Source organism: Lupinus angustifolius, chromosome LG13 (genome assembly GCF_001865875.1).
Source record: "Lupinus angustifolius cultivar Tanjil chromosome LG13, LupAngTanjil_v1.0, whole genome shotgun sequence".
In the NCBI taxonomy this organism is placed as follows: Eukaryota; Viridiplantae; Streptophyta; class Magnoliopsida; order Fabales; family Fabaceae; genus Lupinus; species Lupinus angustifolius.
The window spans coordinates 14,883,983-14,903,767 of NC_032021.1; the positions used below are offsets into that span (position 1 = coordinate 14,883,983).

A 19,785-nucleotide genomic window follows, 5' to 3' on the forward strand; every position below is an offset into this window, starting at 1 on the left:
TGTCATAATTATGTGGAATATTTGGCACCAACAAGAACATAACAAAGATAGATTGAACACACTACATCTTGAATTTCAAAATATTTTTTTATACTACCAAAATGTATCCCGGAATTTATCCATTTCGGGGTATATGATTATCACTCCCAACGAGAAAAAGATGTATATATGGACAGTGTACGAATTTTTTACATTGTTACTATATCATTCACTTTTAATTATTATTGACTTTTAAATAAAAGTAATGCAAATGAATAATGGATGATATACCGACTGTGAATAAATTTTTACATTGTCGGCGCATAAATATTACACTCTTAATATATTATACAATGTTGACAGCTTGACATTAATCAACTCAAGTGCATGTTTTAAAAAATTAAAGAAACTGGTAAACAAATCTGTTAAAACAAATGATTATTTTATGGTTGAAATAACAGCTTGTGTAGTTTGGGTAATATTTTGTTCATTTTAATATTTAGTTGTTATATTCTTATTATAATTAGTAATTATTATAGAGATATACCATTTTTTGTTCTTGATATCTCTATCCTTTTAATTTTAGAAGAATGATAAGTAAAATTTTAGTTGATTATATTAGAAAAAGCGTTGAGAAAATGGTTTCATTATCATTAAGGTTATATAAATAATTTGCTTATATTAGAGTTGATACTGTCTTACGAGTTATAGACTAACATTTCAGTTCGGTAGAAAGAGAATAATATTATACATCGTTGGTATAAAGATTTAACATAATTAGTATATCATTCATTATTCATCATTCAATGACGATTAAACATGAACGATGGATAATAAAGTGAAAGTGTATAAGACAGGTGTATATATTCAGCAAAAACATGTATACAAGGCTTAAAATAATTTTGATTGTGTTAAGATACAATGTGGTGGATAAGAATAACTTTATTCTGATCTACCATTGCACCAAGTGTTCTTTTTTTTTGGATAAATTTTTAAAAATTTCATTAAACATTTATTAACTATTGAAATATATTTTGGGTTAATAGTGTACAGTGTAATAATTAGTTTATACTCACTTGTCTTATATAACATTTAATTATTTTATTTTCAATTTTCATGATTAAAATATGTGTAAAATAGTTAAGATAGTTTGGAGTTAGATAGAATTAAATCTCTTACATTTTCTATATAAAAGATTAATTAGTTTCTTTGTAATTCAATTTGATTTAACTCAATTCAATTCATTCTATTCATTGAATTCATTCAATCAATGAATATACACATTCTTCTTATCCATGATGCAATAATAGTAATAATAAAGACACTACTTATTCCTTGAAGATTTATGATAAACCAAATTTAATCCTAAAATTAATGTCGACAAAAAAATTGTATGAACCTAATTGGGTCTTTATTCCAAAAAGAATACTGATTTATATTGATATTTTATGGTGGAACATTTTTAGTATCTTAAAAACTCTTCCGTTATGAATACATTCAATCCATCTTTTTTGCTTTATAAACATGATTCTGCGTTTTTGAACAAAGGTTTGGAAAAATCAACATGCCAAGTGAATTCTGCTGTTGCATCCATGAAGCTTTTTTATTTGAAAAAAAAAACTTTATTTTAACTAGTTGATTTTTTATGGTAGGTCATAGGTCATAGCAATTGAAGCAATTATTTTTGCATGAATGTAGGTTATATAGAACATGTAAAGTACACTCCAAAAGGAACCTTTTAAGTTTGGTAAATAAATACCATGGTAGAGAGGTTGAGTTATATAAATGGGTATAGATTTTTTGTGGTATAACGAAGGGTATATCCCCTTACCTTATGGGTGAGAAACTGATCCAGATGACAACAAACTTTTACGAAGCGTAACATAAACTTTTAACAAATCTCTATTAAAGTAGCTCTAACTTTTAATTTTACAGTAATATAAGAACAGTGCAAAGAAAAACACCAAGACCATAAAAAGTTATATCAATGTGCCTATCAGCTGCAGCATTAATATGAAATGATTCATACAAAGGGGGAAGCAATAAATGTCAAATTAAGAACTGCTGTTTACTAAGCACTTCCAATTTATCGTTCGCTTCGGTTAGACCAAGGTAAGCGAAAGCGTTCTAATGCGACAGGTTGATCGCTTGTGTACATGTAAAATACCATAAGTCCTAAGTGACTTCAGAAATGATTGTAAGCAACTGTTGGATTTATCTTACACTGTATGCTCTATCTGGTGATACTCAAGATTACGAAGGACGATTCTGGCGAAGATTTTCGCTTCAAGTGGAGCGGTTGCTGCTGCAGCTGCACCACGAAGAACTCTTGCTGCTCCCGCATTCTGCATGAGGCTAGCATGGTGTGTAGCATGTCGTCCACCAGGAATTGTAAACTGCAATCGGGAAGAGATCAATACACACGAAATACAATCTCGTCAGAATTCAAACAAACTTCGAGAATGAATGAAAATCAAGATATTGATTGAGATTTGAGAACAGGATATATCAGGTTGTAATAGTTACCTGGAGAAGAGCAAAAGCCGCACAAGCTTTGAGTGTTGATGATGGATTTCGCAGCATAGTAACAAATCTTCCAATTTCAGCACCGCTGCGGAACAAAAAGAAAAAAATGGTAATATCACCAAAAAAGAAACAAATGAATAAAAAGTAGAATTCTTGTAAGCATAAGATATCGTATTAAACGAGGAAAAAAATAGAAAAGCAAAGAAACATAGAATAAAAATATATAACAAAACTGTCCAGTACATCTGCAATACATTCATGAGAATAGCATGAGAGAAGATATAAAACACAATCCTATTCCAAAACACATCAAAGGGCAAAGAGTTCTTAATCATGTGATTTTACATTATGGAACTCCTTCCGGTCTTATGAGAAAAAAGACATATGTACTAGCATTACATCCTAAATATGTACTTCACGATACTTTTCTGTCGATTTTTATTCATGACAGTTGTAAAACAAGGATACAGAGTATGATGATTGGTCAAAATTATCCGCTACATGCCTAACTAAATATACCTGAAGTGAATTAATCAGTAAAAGCAGATGAAGAAGAAAACAGAAGATATAAAGAACGGTGTTAAATTTTGAAGTCAAAATCAAGAATACGAAACGAGCAGGTGGCTGACAATGGTACTGTATAAATAAAGTTTGAGGTAGTAAGGAACAACTATAATGAAAAGAGCCACTTTTGCTAGTATCAGAAAAGACCTGCATCTCAGATGTCCTGCTTCTTGAATACGAGCCCCTTCGGTAACTTGTGCTAATGCTGCAGGAGCTGACGATGCAGCAGCAGCCGCAAATGCTTGTGGATCAGAAAACGTGAGCACAAAAGCTTCAATGTTTTTCAATACCATCCTTCTAGCTCCATCCAAGTTCACACTCTTAGAAATGCTTTCTGATGAATTGCCTATTAATGCAAATTCATCCATTCTGCAAAACGCATCATGGTGCTCAAATATTAAGCGAAGTGTTCTCTCTGTAAGTTTTGTATCCAGCTTAATTGATTAACAGCTGAATTTAAGATATATGTTTTGTTTAGATTGTCTAGAAAAACTACAATTACATAGTAAGTTATATACAACAGTATGGAGTTATTTGTTCAGATTATAATGCTTATTTGGTAATTGATTCTGCGAGGGTGAAATGGAAAAAATGTACTGATTTCAAAATAATCAAACAATTTTTTTCAAAAATCTCAGAATTTTGGATCACCCCAAAACCACTTTTTTCGTCAACAAAAAGTTTATGGTTATAAGCTGGTTTCTCAAACATGTCAGACACATTTCCAAAAGGCACTTTCCATACTGATTTAATGCCGAACGAAACACATTCTTATTATATCACAGTAAGATCTCCATTTTCGTTTGCTTCACATATTCATTTTATGGATGAGATGAGGTAGAAGTAACAAACAGGTAATAGGATAAGTCTCCAACACTTACTATGCATTTTATATTATGCAAAGCTAAACTATAGTTCTGTAGTCAAAGAGAAAGGGAAATAGGTTTAAATCATATTGATTACCTCCCATCGAACATGTAAGCCAATGCCAATGCAGCCATGAACCGGGCCATTTTTGATACTGATGAAGAACAAAGATCGACAAGTGCAGAAACTCCTCCTTCCTCCACTATTCGTAGAGCATTACCCGGGTTGAAGGCGAGATTCCATAGTGCTCCAGCAGCAGTTTCATGAACATCCTGAAAGTGGAAAGTGGTTTGGGTATTATATAGATTTGACAAATATAAACAATAAAGATCTAAAAGGATATACTCATAAGACAAAAATGACATGAGAAATACTTTAAAAAGGGTGGCTCAGTTTACGAGGCTCCAACCTAGTAGGTCTAGGGAGGGTAGACATGAGAAATACTTCACGGTGACAATATGAAGGGACGAGAACTCATGCTATAATACACAAAGTACTACACCATAGAGGCTCAAATATGAAATATTATAAAAAATGGCGACTCGGTGTATGAGGCTCCCACCTAGTGGGGTTTGGGGAGGGTAGATGTATGTGGTCTTACTCTCGCAAGCGAAGAGATTGTTTCCAGGTGATTTGACCTCCAGGCCTTACCCTCGCAGCAAATCAACATATGCATGTGTAACTGGCCATCACCTTAACCCACTATAGTGTGGTACACAGTTTTTTCACAACCACAATTGATGCCGTAATTTCACCTTAACTGCATTTTTCAAGTATATTCATAGACGTTGAACATAAAATAGATTTATAAACATTGATAATCAGGGAAATAAATTACCTCTGCTTCAGACCTTGCCAGTGAAATCAGAGATGCAACACCTCCTTCTCGTCCAATGGCGATGCTAAGCAAAAAAGACCAATATTAAGTATCATAAGTACAATCTAGTGTAGAAATATAATTAAATGATGCAATGAACATGTAAACAATTCAAACCCATATAGTAGTCAAAGGAAAGAAAATCAAAATGTAATAAATATTTCATTACAAGTAAGAATATTCAAGATGACATCAACACAAGGGAAAAACAGCATACAAAAGGCTACGTTAAACCAGAATCATTCATCATATCAGAGAAATTATGTGGTATAAAGGTCCTCTAATTCTTTTTCTGTTTTTTGTAAAGCCATTTGTTGAAAACTACTTACTGAACGTCTCGTGCATGGATTATATTATTCATTTATAGTTTATTTAACAAATATTCCATTTTTCACATTAGCACCTAACTGGATAACTAAGTATGCCTTCAAGGTAGAGAAGTTAACAGAACCTCTCAAACAAATGTTTTGCATCTACAAGCTTGATTTTTGATCAAGCATGACAAGATATTTATTTTCCATTTACTATCAACAGTATTAAATACCAGAGATTTTGATAAAATGAAACAAAGGCAACAATGGTTATGAGATACTCCACCTCAGATAAAGCAAGAAGTTCCTAAGATAAGTGCATAGCTTAGCGATTCCTTATTAAATGCTCGAGTAAAAAAACTACGAAGAAATCTGACATTGGAAGCGAATGCCAGGTAACTAAGGAACAATAAGTTCAAGACTTGAGAAAATATCCTTAGGAATAATAACATTATAATAATGGTGTCAAGTTGACCAAAGCATTCCCAAGAGTATCCGACACCACCGGCCACAATCCAGTGATGATGTGTACAGCTGGCTGCCGCATGCCAGAACTCCAGCAGCCAGCAGAGGAAATAGTGATCAGTGGTGAGCAGCAACTCTGACCAACAATGACATGATGGTCATTTGTGAGGATGTGACAATAGAAAAGTATTGTGAACATTCACATATTGAAAAATTGTATACAGTATGGGATGATTCTAGCATCCCAAGTAGGGATCCCCAGTAATGAAAAAACATTCCAATAACCAAATGGCGAAATGGCCCATAAGAGCATATCTTCATAATGAAACAAGATTAGCATTCCAATGCACGCTGCAATCTGTCGGATAAGAAACAAAACACATCCACAACGCATTACGTTTCAATACCACAAACAAACCATTCCAGTATAGCAAATAATGACAAACTTCCTTCTGGTTAACTTCTGGTACATATAGCATATTTTAAGATTTCTAAATTTCCTATTTAGCTCATCATAAGGATATCAAATTTACATGCCGAAAGAGATAGGACAACAAACGTTGGGATTATGGAAACAGGTTTACAGATTAAAAAACCCTGTAATATTTTTTATTAAAAAAGACGAAAGAGAAGATTGTTAAAAGGAAAAAAGATAAAAATAAAAGGAAGGACCACAGTTCCTATGGAACAAAAGAAAGGGTAATGAAAGGAAACACAAAAAGGCAGAAGAAAGATACATTAACTCATCCAAATGAATAAGTATCACCCTAAAAATATGAAATCAGTCTGAGAAGGAAAAATTCTTTTTCAGTAGACTAAATGCCCATTTGTTTAATGCTATTTGGGTGTAATATGGGGAAAAAAGTTTAGCCAAAGATCTAATTACAGGAATAATTGGAACTATTGTATAGAGCTTTTTCATAATAATTTCGATTAGATTTTTCTTCCTATAAAATTATTGTAGAGGAAATAAAAAACATTTTTCAATAAACATCTGTCGATAAAAAATGTATATTCAAATTAATTACATAATCTATAATTACTATATAATAATAACCAAGCCTTATTTACTAGATGGAGTCGGCTACATGGACCAAATGATGTGATAAGGTTCTGCCATAAATCATGTCCATTGATAAAGCAATGATCTCTAAATCCTTATTAATAAAATTACTTCCAATTTCATATATATAGGCTGATCCCATCATCTAACCAATTCTGCCGACCATAGCTACCTTGTATGGGTACGTGGTTCACTTCAGTATGTGGTTCGTTGCTTTTTACATTAATTTTATGAGACATTCTTTACAACAAACCCAACATGTGGTATGCGGTACATTGAATTCGGTACGTGGTACGTAGGGTAAATGAGAGAATTATGTAATTATGCTTTGGACTAACACCGTGTGTCCATTTTGACCCACTCTCTTTTATCAACAAACACAGACATGAACATGATATTGAGACTTCAAGAAAGAAAGAAACTATTTGGCAAGCAGGTATGGTTTGTTTCCAAAGAAAAATTAAACTTTTGGAGTGTTACACAATAACATTTCATCATTTGTGCCTTACAGCCAGAAGCTTTGATGCCTCTAAAAAGATCAACCTGGACAGCAATATTTGTTGAACATGTTTTGTATTTTGAAGGATAAGGAAGATCGTCTATGTTAGGAGAAGAGGAAGTTTTTGAAAGATGAAAAAAAAAGGGAAATATGAAAGGAACCCTGAAAATAAAAAAGTGAGGATATTGGAGTCATTCTGTATAATTTGAAGGGATGCTTTGATTAAAAACAAAAAATAATGATGCTTTCTATATCCTATTTTGGCAAAAAAAAGTGTTTTTTTTTCAGAAGCAAGAAAATGTAGGTTCTCATGAAATCTTACTTTTTTTCAAGAATCGTTTTTTAAAAAGCCTAATCAAACAAGCAACGAAAAATCACAGTATTTATTTTTTTCAAATAGATAGAATTTTTCATTCCTAACCAGCACTCTAAAGGTCTTCTCCGTCATATATGCTGAGTTAAATAAAGCATAGTAAGAACCAAGATTCAATGGAGAAATATTATCAACATGAAGTATAAATGGAACTCTTAAAAGTACCTATTGGCTTCAGAAACTGACAATCCCCAGAGTGCACCAGCAGCCCTCTCTTGAAGCCCAAGGGAGGCATTAGAACATGATTGGGCAAGAGCAACCTGCATAAATCGCGTACCACATGCCGGGTACACGATATATAAAAGAATCAAAAAACAAATTTCTTAACTCCCAAAAAAGCAATGATTATAAAAGAATTTCTACTAGATTCGTAAGATATTTCTTCGCCGTTAAAACAAGAGGGGGGAATTTATTCATCTCCACAACCACTGCTCAAAAACTGTGAAAATAACTTGAAAATGGTTGGGAAACCTTGAACCATATCTCTCCAAAAATTGCTATCTTCCTAACACTGGAATCTCCTTCATTGTGGATTTCCTCGACTTTTACGACATCCCTAAGTCGCCTTTCCAGCCATGATTTGCGGAGCCCATATAGTTTTTTTGGTTATTTTCCTTTTTAAAGTAATTATTTGTAACAAGCTTAAAGCTTGGTAAGCTTTAGCTCAAGGGTGAGTGTTAGAGTATACGAAAATATCTCACAATATCTTAGATTATCTATTAAAGAATATCTATATGATATTTGAATATTGAGAAGATATCTCATAATCATGATTAGTTTAGAGTATGATAGAAGATCTATCGATTAGTTTATAGCTGTCACATTTTCCTAGCAAAAATAGATATTAGCTGCCAGAATATATTCTAGGGTAGATTTTAGAACAAAATCTCATATGCATTTGCAAAGGATTTGGTTTCTATGTAATAAAAAAAGGCCACCGAGAGCTGTGCGGTTTTTCTCAAAAGCTTTCTTGACTTTTATCATGCTATCTCAAAAAAGAACATATCTCTGGATCTTTGACAACAACAATAACAACAAAGAACATACCAAGGCTTGAACTCCACCAGCTGCTGCAATGGCTTCTCGATTTCTATCGTCAAATGACAAATTCCAAAGTGCACCAGCAGCTTCTTGCCTGTGAAATAATAAAGGTCAAATCAACAAAGGAATGAATGTAACATTTCGGAAGGTACAAGATTACAGGTCAAAGAGAGGGAGGGCTAAAGGGAAACCAAAAAATAGCCTAAAAAACAAAAGGAAATCGGTGTTAGCTCTAGGTGTACATAGTTTGGGGGAAATTCCATTTGTTACATATCTCAGGCTACCTACCAAAAGATCCTGCTTACTTCTACACTAAGAAACATAGTTAAACATAAGAAACTTTTACGCTGCTCCAAGCTGCAAGTCCACTACTAGGTGAGTGTGGTCATGCTAAACAAATCCATAGAGGAACATTGAAGAGTATATAAAGATAAAACTATCAAATAACAATGTTACACTCTATCTGGCAAGTAACTTCAAAAATATTTGGACACTTGTTTTTAGGAGAGGAGGCTCAGAGACACAAAGGTCAGAGTTCAGACAAAGATAAGTTCTGACTGCCTCTATGTTCTATAAGGATAGCCACAAGGTCAAAGATGAATAAAACCAAACTCCGCAACAAACTCCACTAACTTGTTAGCATTAAGGACTTCAAATTATCTTGAACTTCTAATTCTGTGATATAGTCACCGGAACAGGCCTAATTTTAGCATTCTACATACCTTCTGAAAGCTTTCAGGTTGACCAAAATTCATTTTTGAAGTTATTTTTTTTCTGATTATGGCTTCCAAATGGTGAACGTGATGTATTTGAAGTTGTTTGGTCAATCTTGAGCTTTGTAATGTATTTTGCTAAGAGATTCACCACTATTAATTCCAGCAGCATCTTCCTATTCCTTTTGTTTTCCGGGCGTGCCTATGTTTTCTTTGGTTGTGCATCCTTCCATGAAGAAGGCCAGCCCCTTTTCCAGAGTGAATATTTCCGACTTTTTAACCCTTTAGCCTTGTATCACTCCAGCCATCTCTACCTGCTACTTGTCTCATGCAATGCATATTTTATTCCACTCTACTGTCATTCAAGTTAACACTTGTCAAGCCCATGCAAAAGTTACAAGATTTTAAGGTTAAGCTTGATATTTCCTTTGCTTGAGTTAGTTTTTTTGTAGACCTTGTGGGAAGTGTTGAGGGGTACAATTTTTTAGTAGAGGTTTTAGGTCAGTGTTTTGTATCACAATCTCAATGTCTCATCCGTAAAACATAGTTTCTTCTATTCACTCTCGATATCTCTTTTTTCTCTCAATATCTTTTTTTCCCTTTTCCATATAATCCCTAGAGTTTCATCAAAAGCAATAAGTACAAAAGCTGCATAGCGCACACATGTAAAGAACTAGTAGAAGATTACCTGACACCCTCATGGGGAGAACGTGTCAATTGAACAAGTGCCTGAAGTGCACCGGCTTCTTGTCCGACAGCAGCGTTGTTAGTGTTGCTATCTCCATGAGCAGCCAAGTTAGCCAATGCACGAGCAGCCTAATATTTGAGAGTAGTAACATTTATTATTCCACTACAATTCCTTCATTGGAAATGGCAGGAATTGACAAAGTAAACAACCGAGGATTCAACACGTAAGTTAAAAGGTAACAATTTTAGTCAAAATTAACCATGAAGGCAATGCATACAAAACAATAAAGCACATTTTAGCATGATCACCCTTATCATTGGCTATACTTGCCCAGATCACAGCTAAGACATGTATGCTATCCAACATTTGGCGCATAACCATCGACCAGGATAAGCGACGGTGGAAACAACATTTTCCGTTGAAGTTGAAATGACATATCCAAGGACTACCATTTTTCTTTCAATTTAGTTAAATTTAGTACAACATAACTTTGTGAGGTGTGACCAAAGGCCCTAAAATTAGCATAAATATAAACGAAAGTACACACATTATTTTGAAAACCATATATAGAAATAGCTCATCCATGACTCTTGTACCAGTTATCTGCCTAAATAATTATCTACTCAAAATGAGAAAGACAAGACAGAGAGTATGACTCCGGAAAACCAATAAAGAATCAATAATTGGACAGATATTGTAGATGCACGAAAACCACCTTGTAATGTGATAGCACCGTCCATGTCAAAGGGATTTAGGCATTGCTAAGCCTTCCAACTACCAAGTTAAATAATAATAATAGGTAAAATTAAATACTCCCACCACTCACAAACCTGATAGCCACCAAACTTGTTGGCACAAGATGACAAGAAAAACGAAAAAAATGATTATCAATCGGGAACACGATTTTAAAATCATATTAAAACTACTATTAGCTCCAATATTTAATTGGAAAGGTATTCTCCATCCAATTAGATAGCTTCAAATATTTTAGTATTTTTAACAGACAATAGCAAAGATAGAAAGTAGCATTACCTGCTCTTGCACTCCCTCAAATTTGCAGTTACAAGCAAGCATCACTAGAGCATTTACGCCTCCGGCCGCTGCTACTTCTGTACTACACTTGTCATCAGCTGCTAAATTAGCCAATGCACCAGCAGCACGTTCCTGAAAAGGAAAACAAGGTAAACAATCTACCGTTGTATAAATTGTAAAATACCAACTTCCATCACTATAACTAAGAAGCAATATTAAAGGCATTAAACATGTTCTAAACCATAAAACCAATGAAACTAACCAAAACTCCATCTCCACTAGAGGACCACTTGAATATAAGATCTACTAAAGCTTGTATTCCACCAGCTTCAGCAATTGCACCCTACGATGGAAACCTCCTTCAGTGTTTACTTCACACAATGTATTAAAGTTCAAGAACGAAAAATCAAATAAGACTTAAAATCCAACCTTGTGCTCCTCTCCAACAGAGAGGTTCCACAATCCCCCGGCAGCCTCTTCAGCCACCAGCTTGTTCGTTGACCTAGCCAGACCAGCAAGAATACCGATCCCACCCTCTTCTGCAACAGCTTTGGCCACATTGGCATTGACGGACAAATTTGCAATGGCCTACATACAATAGATATACACACATGGGTTACGTCAGTTTCTTCTTTAGTCGGATATCTGAATACAGCATTCAAAGGCATCAAATATCAATGTACTTTACTACATGTACGAGTTGACTAAAAATGATCAGATGGACCACATATATACACAAAGGGGGAGAGGAGTACCTTAGCTGCCTCGGACTGAAGCCCTTCCCTCCATGACTTTGCTAAGCCAAGAAGGAGGCGTATGCCACCATCACGCATAACTGCTTCAGCCCTTCCACAGTCAATCCTGGCATTTTCATCATCAATTACGACAAAAGTTGCAAGACCCGTAGCTGCCCTCTCTTGAACATCCTCTTGAGAACTTTGCATTAGACTAAGCAAGAGTGATGCACCTTGTTCAACCCAGAAATTATCTAGACCCTGTTGAGGGCTCTCAGCAGATCGCAAAAGTGTATGGGAAAGCATCCACTCAAGCCATGGTATAATTTCATTGAGTTCCTTATCATTATTCTTCGAATTCCTCCAATCCAAAAACACACTCTTACCTTTGTTTGTATTACTAAAAAATAGAGAACCTAGTTCTTTAAAAATATCAGTAGAAGGGGAGATTAATAACTTGTTCTTATATTTACTTGCAGAAAAGCTAGTATCTCCTTCAAGGATAGGACAATTCAAAGCACACAAAATCCTCAAGCTCTGTGATGAGGCTAAGAACCATGCCACAGCAGACGAGCTAATATCAGTTCTTGAAACATCTAATCCAATCAGGTTAGGAAGTTCATGCCAAAGATTGGAAACCACACCCCACTTGATGCCCGACGTCCCCGCAACAGAAAGGAAATGAAGTGATGACACATTTCCCAATGCAACCTCGTCAATTTTCAGACAGTCGATGAACCCAATATCCGTCAATTTTGAACAATGCTTAGCCAAGGCATTAATAGCATCGGCATTTATGTCCTTAATGCCTGAGAGCCTTAGTTTATTTAATCTAGGACAGCAATGAGCTACTGCTTTAATAGCATCACTGCTGATTTTCTCACAGAAATCTGGTCCAAGCTGAAGGCTCTCAAGTAACTCATGCCGAGCCCCAATAACTGCAAGAGTCGCATCAGTGATCTTCCTACAATAGTCTCCACTTAATTCACGCAAGTTCCTAGATCGGAGATGAATTATTGCATCGGCAGACTCAGCCCCACGAAATCTAAGCTTCTGAAGATGCACACACCTAGGTGCAAGTGAAGATGCTATTGTGGCATCAAACCTGTTAGACCTAATATCCAGAGAAGTCCACAAACATGGTGAGCTGCCAAGAAACCTCCACGTCCTACACGTTGATGATAAACTAGCTCGGTCTCGATAACTTAAAAGCGACAACAACTGAATCACTGTATCATCTGGTAAGCTCATCCAATCAACAATCCCTTGGCATTCTAAATCCGAAACCTCATCTCGAAATTCAGAGCAACTCCCTGACACCACATTCCCTTCGCTTCTCCTTGCCACTTTCCTCCTCACTCTACGACTCATATCTCAACAAAACCAATACAAACTCCTTCAAACTCAAAAACCCAAATTCACAAAAACACTGAAACAATCAAGTTAATTCACCAAGGCAACAACAACAACCACAAATACCCAAATCAAGAAACTATTGACACAATAAGACCCCATAAGAAACCATACCCTTTCATTAAAAAACCCATACTAGTCTTATCAAAGTTACTGATTACTCATAGCAACAATGCAAGAAACTACAAATAGAGAGCATATAACAGATAAATTGAAACAGATAAAAACCCAGAATTTATATGAAGGTGATATCACATATTTTTCCCTTTCAAAGCCTATGAGCAAAGGCTATGCGGGTCTATCAATACTGAAAACACAAATCAGATGCATTTCATACAATTTTGTATGAAAACCAAAGGTACAAAACGCAGTAAAAAAACCAACTTTGTTGGATTTGAGAGGGAAAAAAGTATAACCCTTTTCAGAGGAAGATAGAAAAGAGAATTGAGAGGGGAAACGGGTGTGATTGTGTATGGAAGGTAGAAGAAGAAGAAGGTGATTGAGGAATAGAGCATTGAAGGAAAGGAAGGAGAGAGGAAAAGGGATGTGATGATGGGACAAGAACAACAACAACACTTTGTTCATCAAAAGGTTAAAGTTGATCTAATGGTGTAAGCTCTCTCCGAAAGAGATTAATTCTTTGGATAAAAAATATGACATACCTTGGTACCTAAAAAAACAACATTTTCATATTTCATCTCATAAAATGTACATCAGTTATATGTATCATATCATGCTGAATTATTAATAACAAAAACTATAGTAAATGTAGAATGCATTACAAATATTAGTATGGAGAGTTAATAGCATGATTAGGGTGATTCTTGATTTGGATGATTTTAGCCAAATTTAACTTGATCAGGTGGTTTTTTTGGATTTGGTTTAGACCAAATTATGATTTGATAATGATTGAGATAGAGTCGAGTTAATAGGTTAATAATACATGTAAATGTAACTTATCGTTGGTTGATAAATCATCATATGAAGAAACCTGAATCTAAAGTATTTTGAATATTCCATATATCATCTAAATAATTAAAGTATTTTGAACGTTTGAATAGCTCATTTTAAAATATTTTGAGCTTCAAGGGATAGAACATCAACTATTGGTCTACCTATGATGGTGACATTTTTTAACCATGTTTTGTGTGCTATATGGTGTGGAGATGAAATGATGATCACACAAGATGATATGTCGATCATCCTATACATACATCGAACAAATCATTTTATCGATGTTATCCTTATTAGGACAACATGAGTGAATGCAACATAAAGTTTGATACTAGTAATGATTCTTATGCATAGTTTAGTTGGCTTTTGGATATGTATCCTATGTAATTGGCCTTGACATTCTTTAGTGATATGAAATTAGCACAACAAATATTATATAAGCAAATACCACAAAAATATCTCATTTGTTGAAGTTAGGTCAATCATCTCAAGTCAAGAGAGCCAATACCTATTTATTTTACATGCATTATATAATGTGAAGATCACATCGGTATAATGCAATAGTGTTATTGAGTCACGATGGGATCATAAAATTTATGTTCAATGTCAACTCATTTATTCATTTTATTTCTTGGCATTACCATGTACCTCGTTGTATCTTCAACTATAAATCTCTTTTGTAGTTCGCTCGCCGAAATATGGATGGCATGTCAACATTTTTTAACATTCTTAATTGTAAAACCCAAACTCTACCTTAAACAACCTTCTTTTACTACCTTGACAATCCTCCTATTAGTTTGGAAGGACATTCAATCTTCTTGAATTCAGTAACCCATCTTTTTCACTTTGTATGAATTATTCTTCTCGCTCCTTTCATACTTAATAATTATCATTGTCTTTTTACTTACACCTATTCCGCTCAACGTAATGATAACAAGAACAAGTCCACATTGATATCCGATATTTCGAATCAAATTCAATAATTCATCTCTAGTAGATAAAACTTACTATCTTTATAACCTAAATTAATTACAATAATTAATATTAATCAATCACTTATTCATCATCATCATCATTTAAAATACCTATTTAGCTTTAAATGCACTCATAAAAGTCATGAGAATAATATTAGATATAACTTAATCCTCAAATATTGACTCAATATTTGACATGTCATCTTCCTCCATACTTCATATGATAAGAATAAAACATGTTATCATATTGGAGGGAATGCAAAGGCACAACCTTTTTATGTCATTCCAATAGTATACCTAAATGACATAAATATTTTATATCATTTAGATAACTTATCATATTGGATAATATAAATTATTTATATTTTCACATACACATAAAGTTTGTGTATTTGTTCCAATCAAACTTAAAGCTATAAAAAGTCCATAATTATAAACTAAAAACTTACCAACAATTATAAATGGGAGGGAATGCAAAGTAACTTAAAGAATAACATATTCCATATCTTAGTCATTTATTGTATAAAAATAAATCTAATAATTTAAATCTATTCATTAATTTTGATCTTTGAATTTTTATATAATGTAACGATTAGAGATTAATTTAGATAATTGCAATACATTATTTGCTTCCGCCATCAAGGATTTGAAATAATACTAATGTTTATTACTTCAATTCAATTGAATCCTTGCTTCCATTAACACACATTTTTCATGTTCTCCCTTTTGATTCTAAGAACAAATCATGGCTTTCTTCATAGACTTTCACTCTCATCTTCATCACCCACCTTAGTGTTTTACACCTTCAGAACACTCTGCTATTGTTCTTCTTCAGCACAACCCTCTTCACCCGTGTCTATGATCAAAAGGGTGTGCTCATTGGTGTGTGATTCTTACTATCAAAAACCCCACATGAGAGTTTTTTCACCACAAAGTTTCAACCTTTCCATTGACCCAGATTCCATAACCCATGAACAAGCACTTACCATTGTTGCTTCACTTGCAGCTGATGCTGGTTCAATGGTTTCATTCAGTTTCTTCAATTGGGCAATTGGGTATTCAAAGTTTCAACATTTCATGAGGCTTTATATAGTTTGTGCCACATCTCTTATTGGGAATGGGAATATGGAGAGAGCCCTTGAAGTGATGCAGTGTATGGTACAGAATTTTGCTATGATTGGGAAGGTCAAAGAGGCTGTTGAGATTGTTATTGAAATGCAAAATCAGGGTTTGGTTCTCAATAATCAAATTTTCAATTGGGTTATTAAGGTTACAAGTGAAATGGGTTTGGTTGATTATGCAGAGTACTTGTTTGAGGAAATGTGTGTAAGAGGGGTTGAGCCAGATTCTGTTAGTTATAGGTTGATGGTTATTGCATATTGTAAAATGGGTAATGTTTTGGAGGCAGATAGGTGGTTGAGTGCAATGCTTGAGAGGGGATTTGTGGTGGATAATGCAACATTAACTTTGATAATCAGTAAGTTTTGCGAAAACGGTTATGCAACTCGAGCCTTTTGGTATTTTCGGAAAGTAAGTGGTATCGGGTTGAAGCCAAATTTGATTAATTTCACATCCATGATTGAAGGTTTGTGCAAAAGGGGTAGCATCAAGCAAGCATTTGAAATGTTGGAGGAGATGGTTGGTAAAGGTTGGAAACCTAATGTGTATACACATACGGCATTGATTGATGGTCTCTGCAAGAAAGGATGGACTGAGAGAGCATTCAGACTCTTTCTTAAGCTTGTTAGAAGTGAAAATCATAAGCCGAATGTGCTTACATATACTGCCATGATAAGTGGTTATTGCAGAGAATTTAAATTGAACCGGGCAGAAATGCTACTGGCGCGAATGAAGGAACAAGGATTAGTCCCGAACACCAATACATACACAACTCTCATTGATGGGCACTGCAAAGTCGGAAATTTTGGAAGAGCATATGATTTGATGAGCCTAATGAGTAAAGAAGGTTTTAGTCCCAATGTTTGTACATACAATGCCATTGTTGATGGCCTTTGTAAAAAGGGAAGGGTTCAAGAGGCTTACAATTTGCTTAAGAATGGCCTTCATAATGGCTTGGAAGCTGATAAAATTACCTATACTATTCTCATGTCCGAACATTGCAAACAGGCAGATACTATGCAAGCATTGGCGTTATTCAATAAAATGGTCAAGAGCGGTATTCAGCCTGACATTCATTCGTACACCACGTTGATTGCAGCCTTCTGTAGGGTAAGAAGAATGAGAGAAACGGAGACGCTTTTTGAAGAAGCTGTAAGATTTGGACTTATCCCTACAAAGAAAACCTATACAACTATAATAGGTGGCTACTCTCGCGACGGAAATTTAAGTTTGGCTCTGAAGTTTTTTCACAGGATGAGTGACCATGGTTGTGTACCAGATAGTATTACTTATGGTGCTCTTATAAGTGGGCTTTGCAAAGAGTCAAAATTGGATGAGGCTCATGCATTGTATGATGCCATGATAGAAAAGGGACTAACCCCGTGTGAAGTTACTCGAATAACTTTGGCATATGAATATTGTAAGATAGATGACAGTTGCTCCGCTATGGGTGTTCTTGAGCGGCTGGAAAAGAAGCACTGGATCCGGACAGCTAATACCCTGATCCGGAAGCTATGTAGTGAGAAGAAGGTAGGTATGGCAGCACTGTTCTTTCATAAGTTACTAGACATGGACAATCCCGTAGATCGTGTAACATTAGCAGCATTTATGACTGCATGCTACGAAAGCAATATGTATGCTCTTGTTTCTGATTTGTCTTCAAGGATACACAAGGAAAACCGTTTAGCAATCAAAGTCACAAAATAGCAAAATTGCAGATATGCTTTGGAACCTACTTACATCTGGATAAGTAAATAGTTCGGGTTTTCTGGTTGAATATGTATTTGGAGTCAATATTGTACTTGCTGGAGATGATGTGATATTTTTGGCATGTTCATCTTGTATTCTGCAATGGATTACATTGTTAATGTGATGACATTAATTCTAGAAAATTTGAAAACTTCAATTTGTGAAGTTAATCACAAAACTCTTAGCTTTGTTTGAGTCATCACTCCTTATAGTTTCATTCTTAGTTCTTTTATTCGCTTTGTTCTTTTTAGTCTACAATAGCAAGAATTAAGTTTGTCCATGACTTTTCTCTTTTAGTTAGATTACATTCTATGAGCTTGTCTGTATCTAAGACACATCTAAGGCTGTATCTCTCTGGTTTAAATTGGAAAGGAAAATTAATTATATTATTATTCTGTTGAAGAGGGTGACTTTGGCGCACAGGTAAGGTTGTTGTTTAGTGACCATGAGGTTACGAGTTCAAATCCTGGAAACAGCCTCTCCGCTTGAGGGATAAGACTGTGTATATCTACCTTCCTGAGACCCTGCTATGTGGGAGCCTCGTGCATTGGGTTGCCCTTTATTATTTTGTTGAAAATCAAATTAGTGAAGAGTATATGCAGTTAACTTTCAGATTTTGGGAAAGCTTGTTGTCTGTGAATCCATTTTAAAATTAGAGAAATGGCTTGTTGCAGTTGAATTATATGGAAATGGCTCTCTTTTGGCATATTTTAATGGCTTTGTGACCTATCCCTTGTCCCAAAGATTTCTTATTTTCTATGAATAAGATGACCATGTTTCATACAAATGCACTGCATATTTACAAATTCAGAAACAATTCAACACAACATTAGTATTTGTATCTGGTTGTGCTTCTCTACTGATCAATTCAATGGCAAAGAAATTTTTGAAGTTATCCTCACCACTTTGTTCACTTGGTCTTTGTTAAGTAAATGACAATCTTTATAGTAAGTATTAGAATAATTAAGTTTAACTCTTTCCAAAATCGATCATCATGCGAGGGAGCGTTGTCCAAATCATTATAAACTCTTCTATACACATTCTTTTACTTATATACTCATATAATGGATTGAACATCTGAGACGTGAAGTTTATATATATTTGCGTGTACTTCGACATTGAAATCGACTTTCATGCAATTTAGAGTGATTGGCCATAACCCAACTAGGTAGAGTAGCTTATGAGAAGGGGTTTGCACAAGTCAATATAAATGATTATTTACACATGTTACTCAACCTATGTAAGACTTAATACTAAAGTATGAGCTCTACTATGCTATATTGTTCTATTGTTTGTAGCTCATCAGAACATGGTAGCATGCCAATGTGTTAAGTGAACTATTTTGTCAAGGTAAAATATGCTTTTTTGAGATCCTCATTAGAAGTGTGGACTTCCAAAGAGTACCCAGAATGTTAGAGATAGCAAAATTATGTACAAATGTACAATCCATCTAAATTTAATAAAATTAAATTCATTCATAAGAGGTAATGAATTTAAATGGAGATAATTTAATGGATAATTTTAGTAATGGATGAATTTTAGTAATGGATGAATTTGAATCTATCAATTATATCCAATGGATATTCATTTATATGGATATCTAATTCATCCAAAAAACAAACATTCGTAAATATTCTTTGTTTTTTCAATTTCATTACTATCTCAACTCTCACTTTCTTGTAATGTTTTTCACTCTCACTTTGAATTTTTATTTATTAAATTGAGATCAATTATAAAAGATATAGATATTGTTAATATTAAAAATTTATTCTTAGATACATAACATATTAAATATATGTTAAAAACTTTACACACAAAAAATGCCACATACATTGTTAATATCA

General features: G+C 34.4%; 2 protein-coding genes across 2 annotated transcripts; one reads left to right on the forward strand and one right to left on the reverse strand.

Moving 5' to 3' along the window:
• LOC109325390 (protein ARABIDILLO 1-like) lies at window positions 1,869–16,961 on the reverse strand. The gene is made up of 13 exons (XM_019557724.1): window positions 16,949–16,961; window positions 11,754–13,125; window positions 11,428–11,586; window positions 11,261–11,341; window positions 10,999–11,130; window positions 9,967–10,094; window positions 8,572–8,659; window positions 7,690–7,784; window positions 4,775–4,838; window positions 4,033–4,208; window positions 3,217–3,438; window positions 2,506–2,590; window positions 1,869–2,375 (listed from the first exon to the last, which is right to left on the reverse strand). Exons 2-13 carry the CDS (start codon window positions 13,101–13,103, stop codon window positions 2,199–2,201), a joined length of 2,757 nt encoding a protein of 918 aa, XP_019413269.1. The 5' UTR covers window positions 13,104–13,125; window positions 16,949–16,961; the 3' UTR covers window positions 1,869–2,198.
• On the forward strand, window positions 15,708–18,072 carry LOC109325391 (pentatricopeptide repeat-containing protein At4g19890). The gene has a single exon (XM_019557725.1). The coding sequence runs from the start codon at window positions 15,788–15,790 to the stop codon at window positions 17,897–17,899; it is 2,112 nt and encodes a 703-aa protein (XP_019413270.1). The 5' UTR covers window positions 15,708–15,787; the 3' UTR covers window positions 17,900–18,072.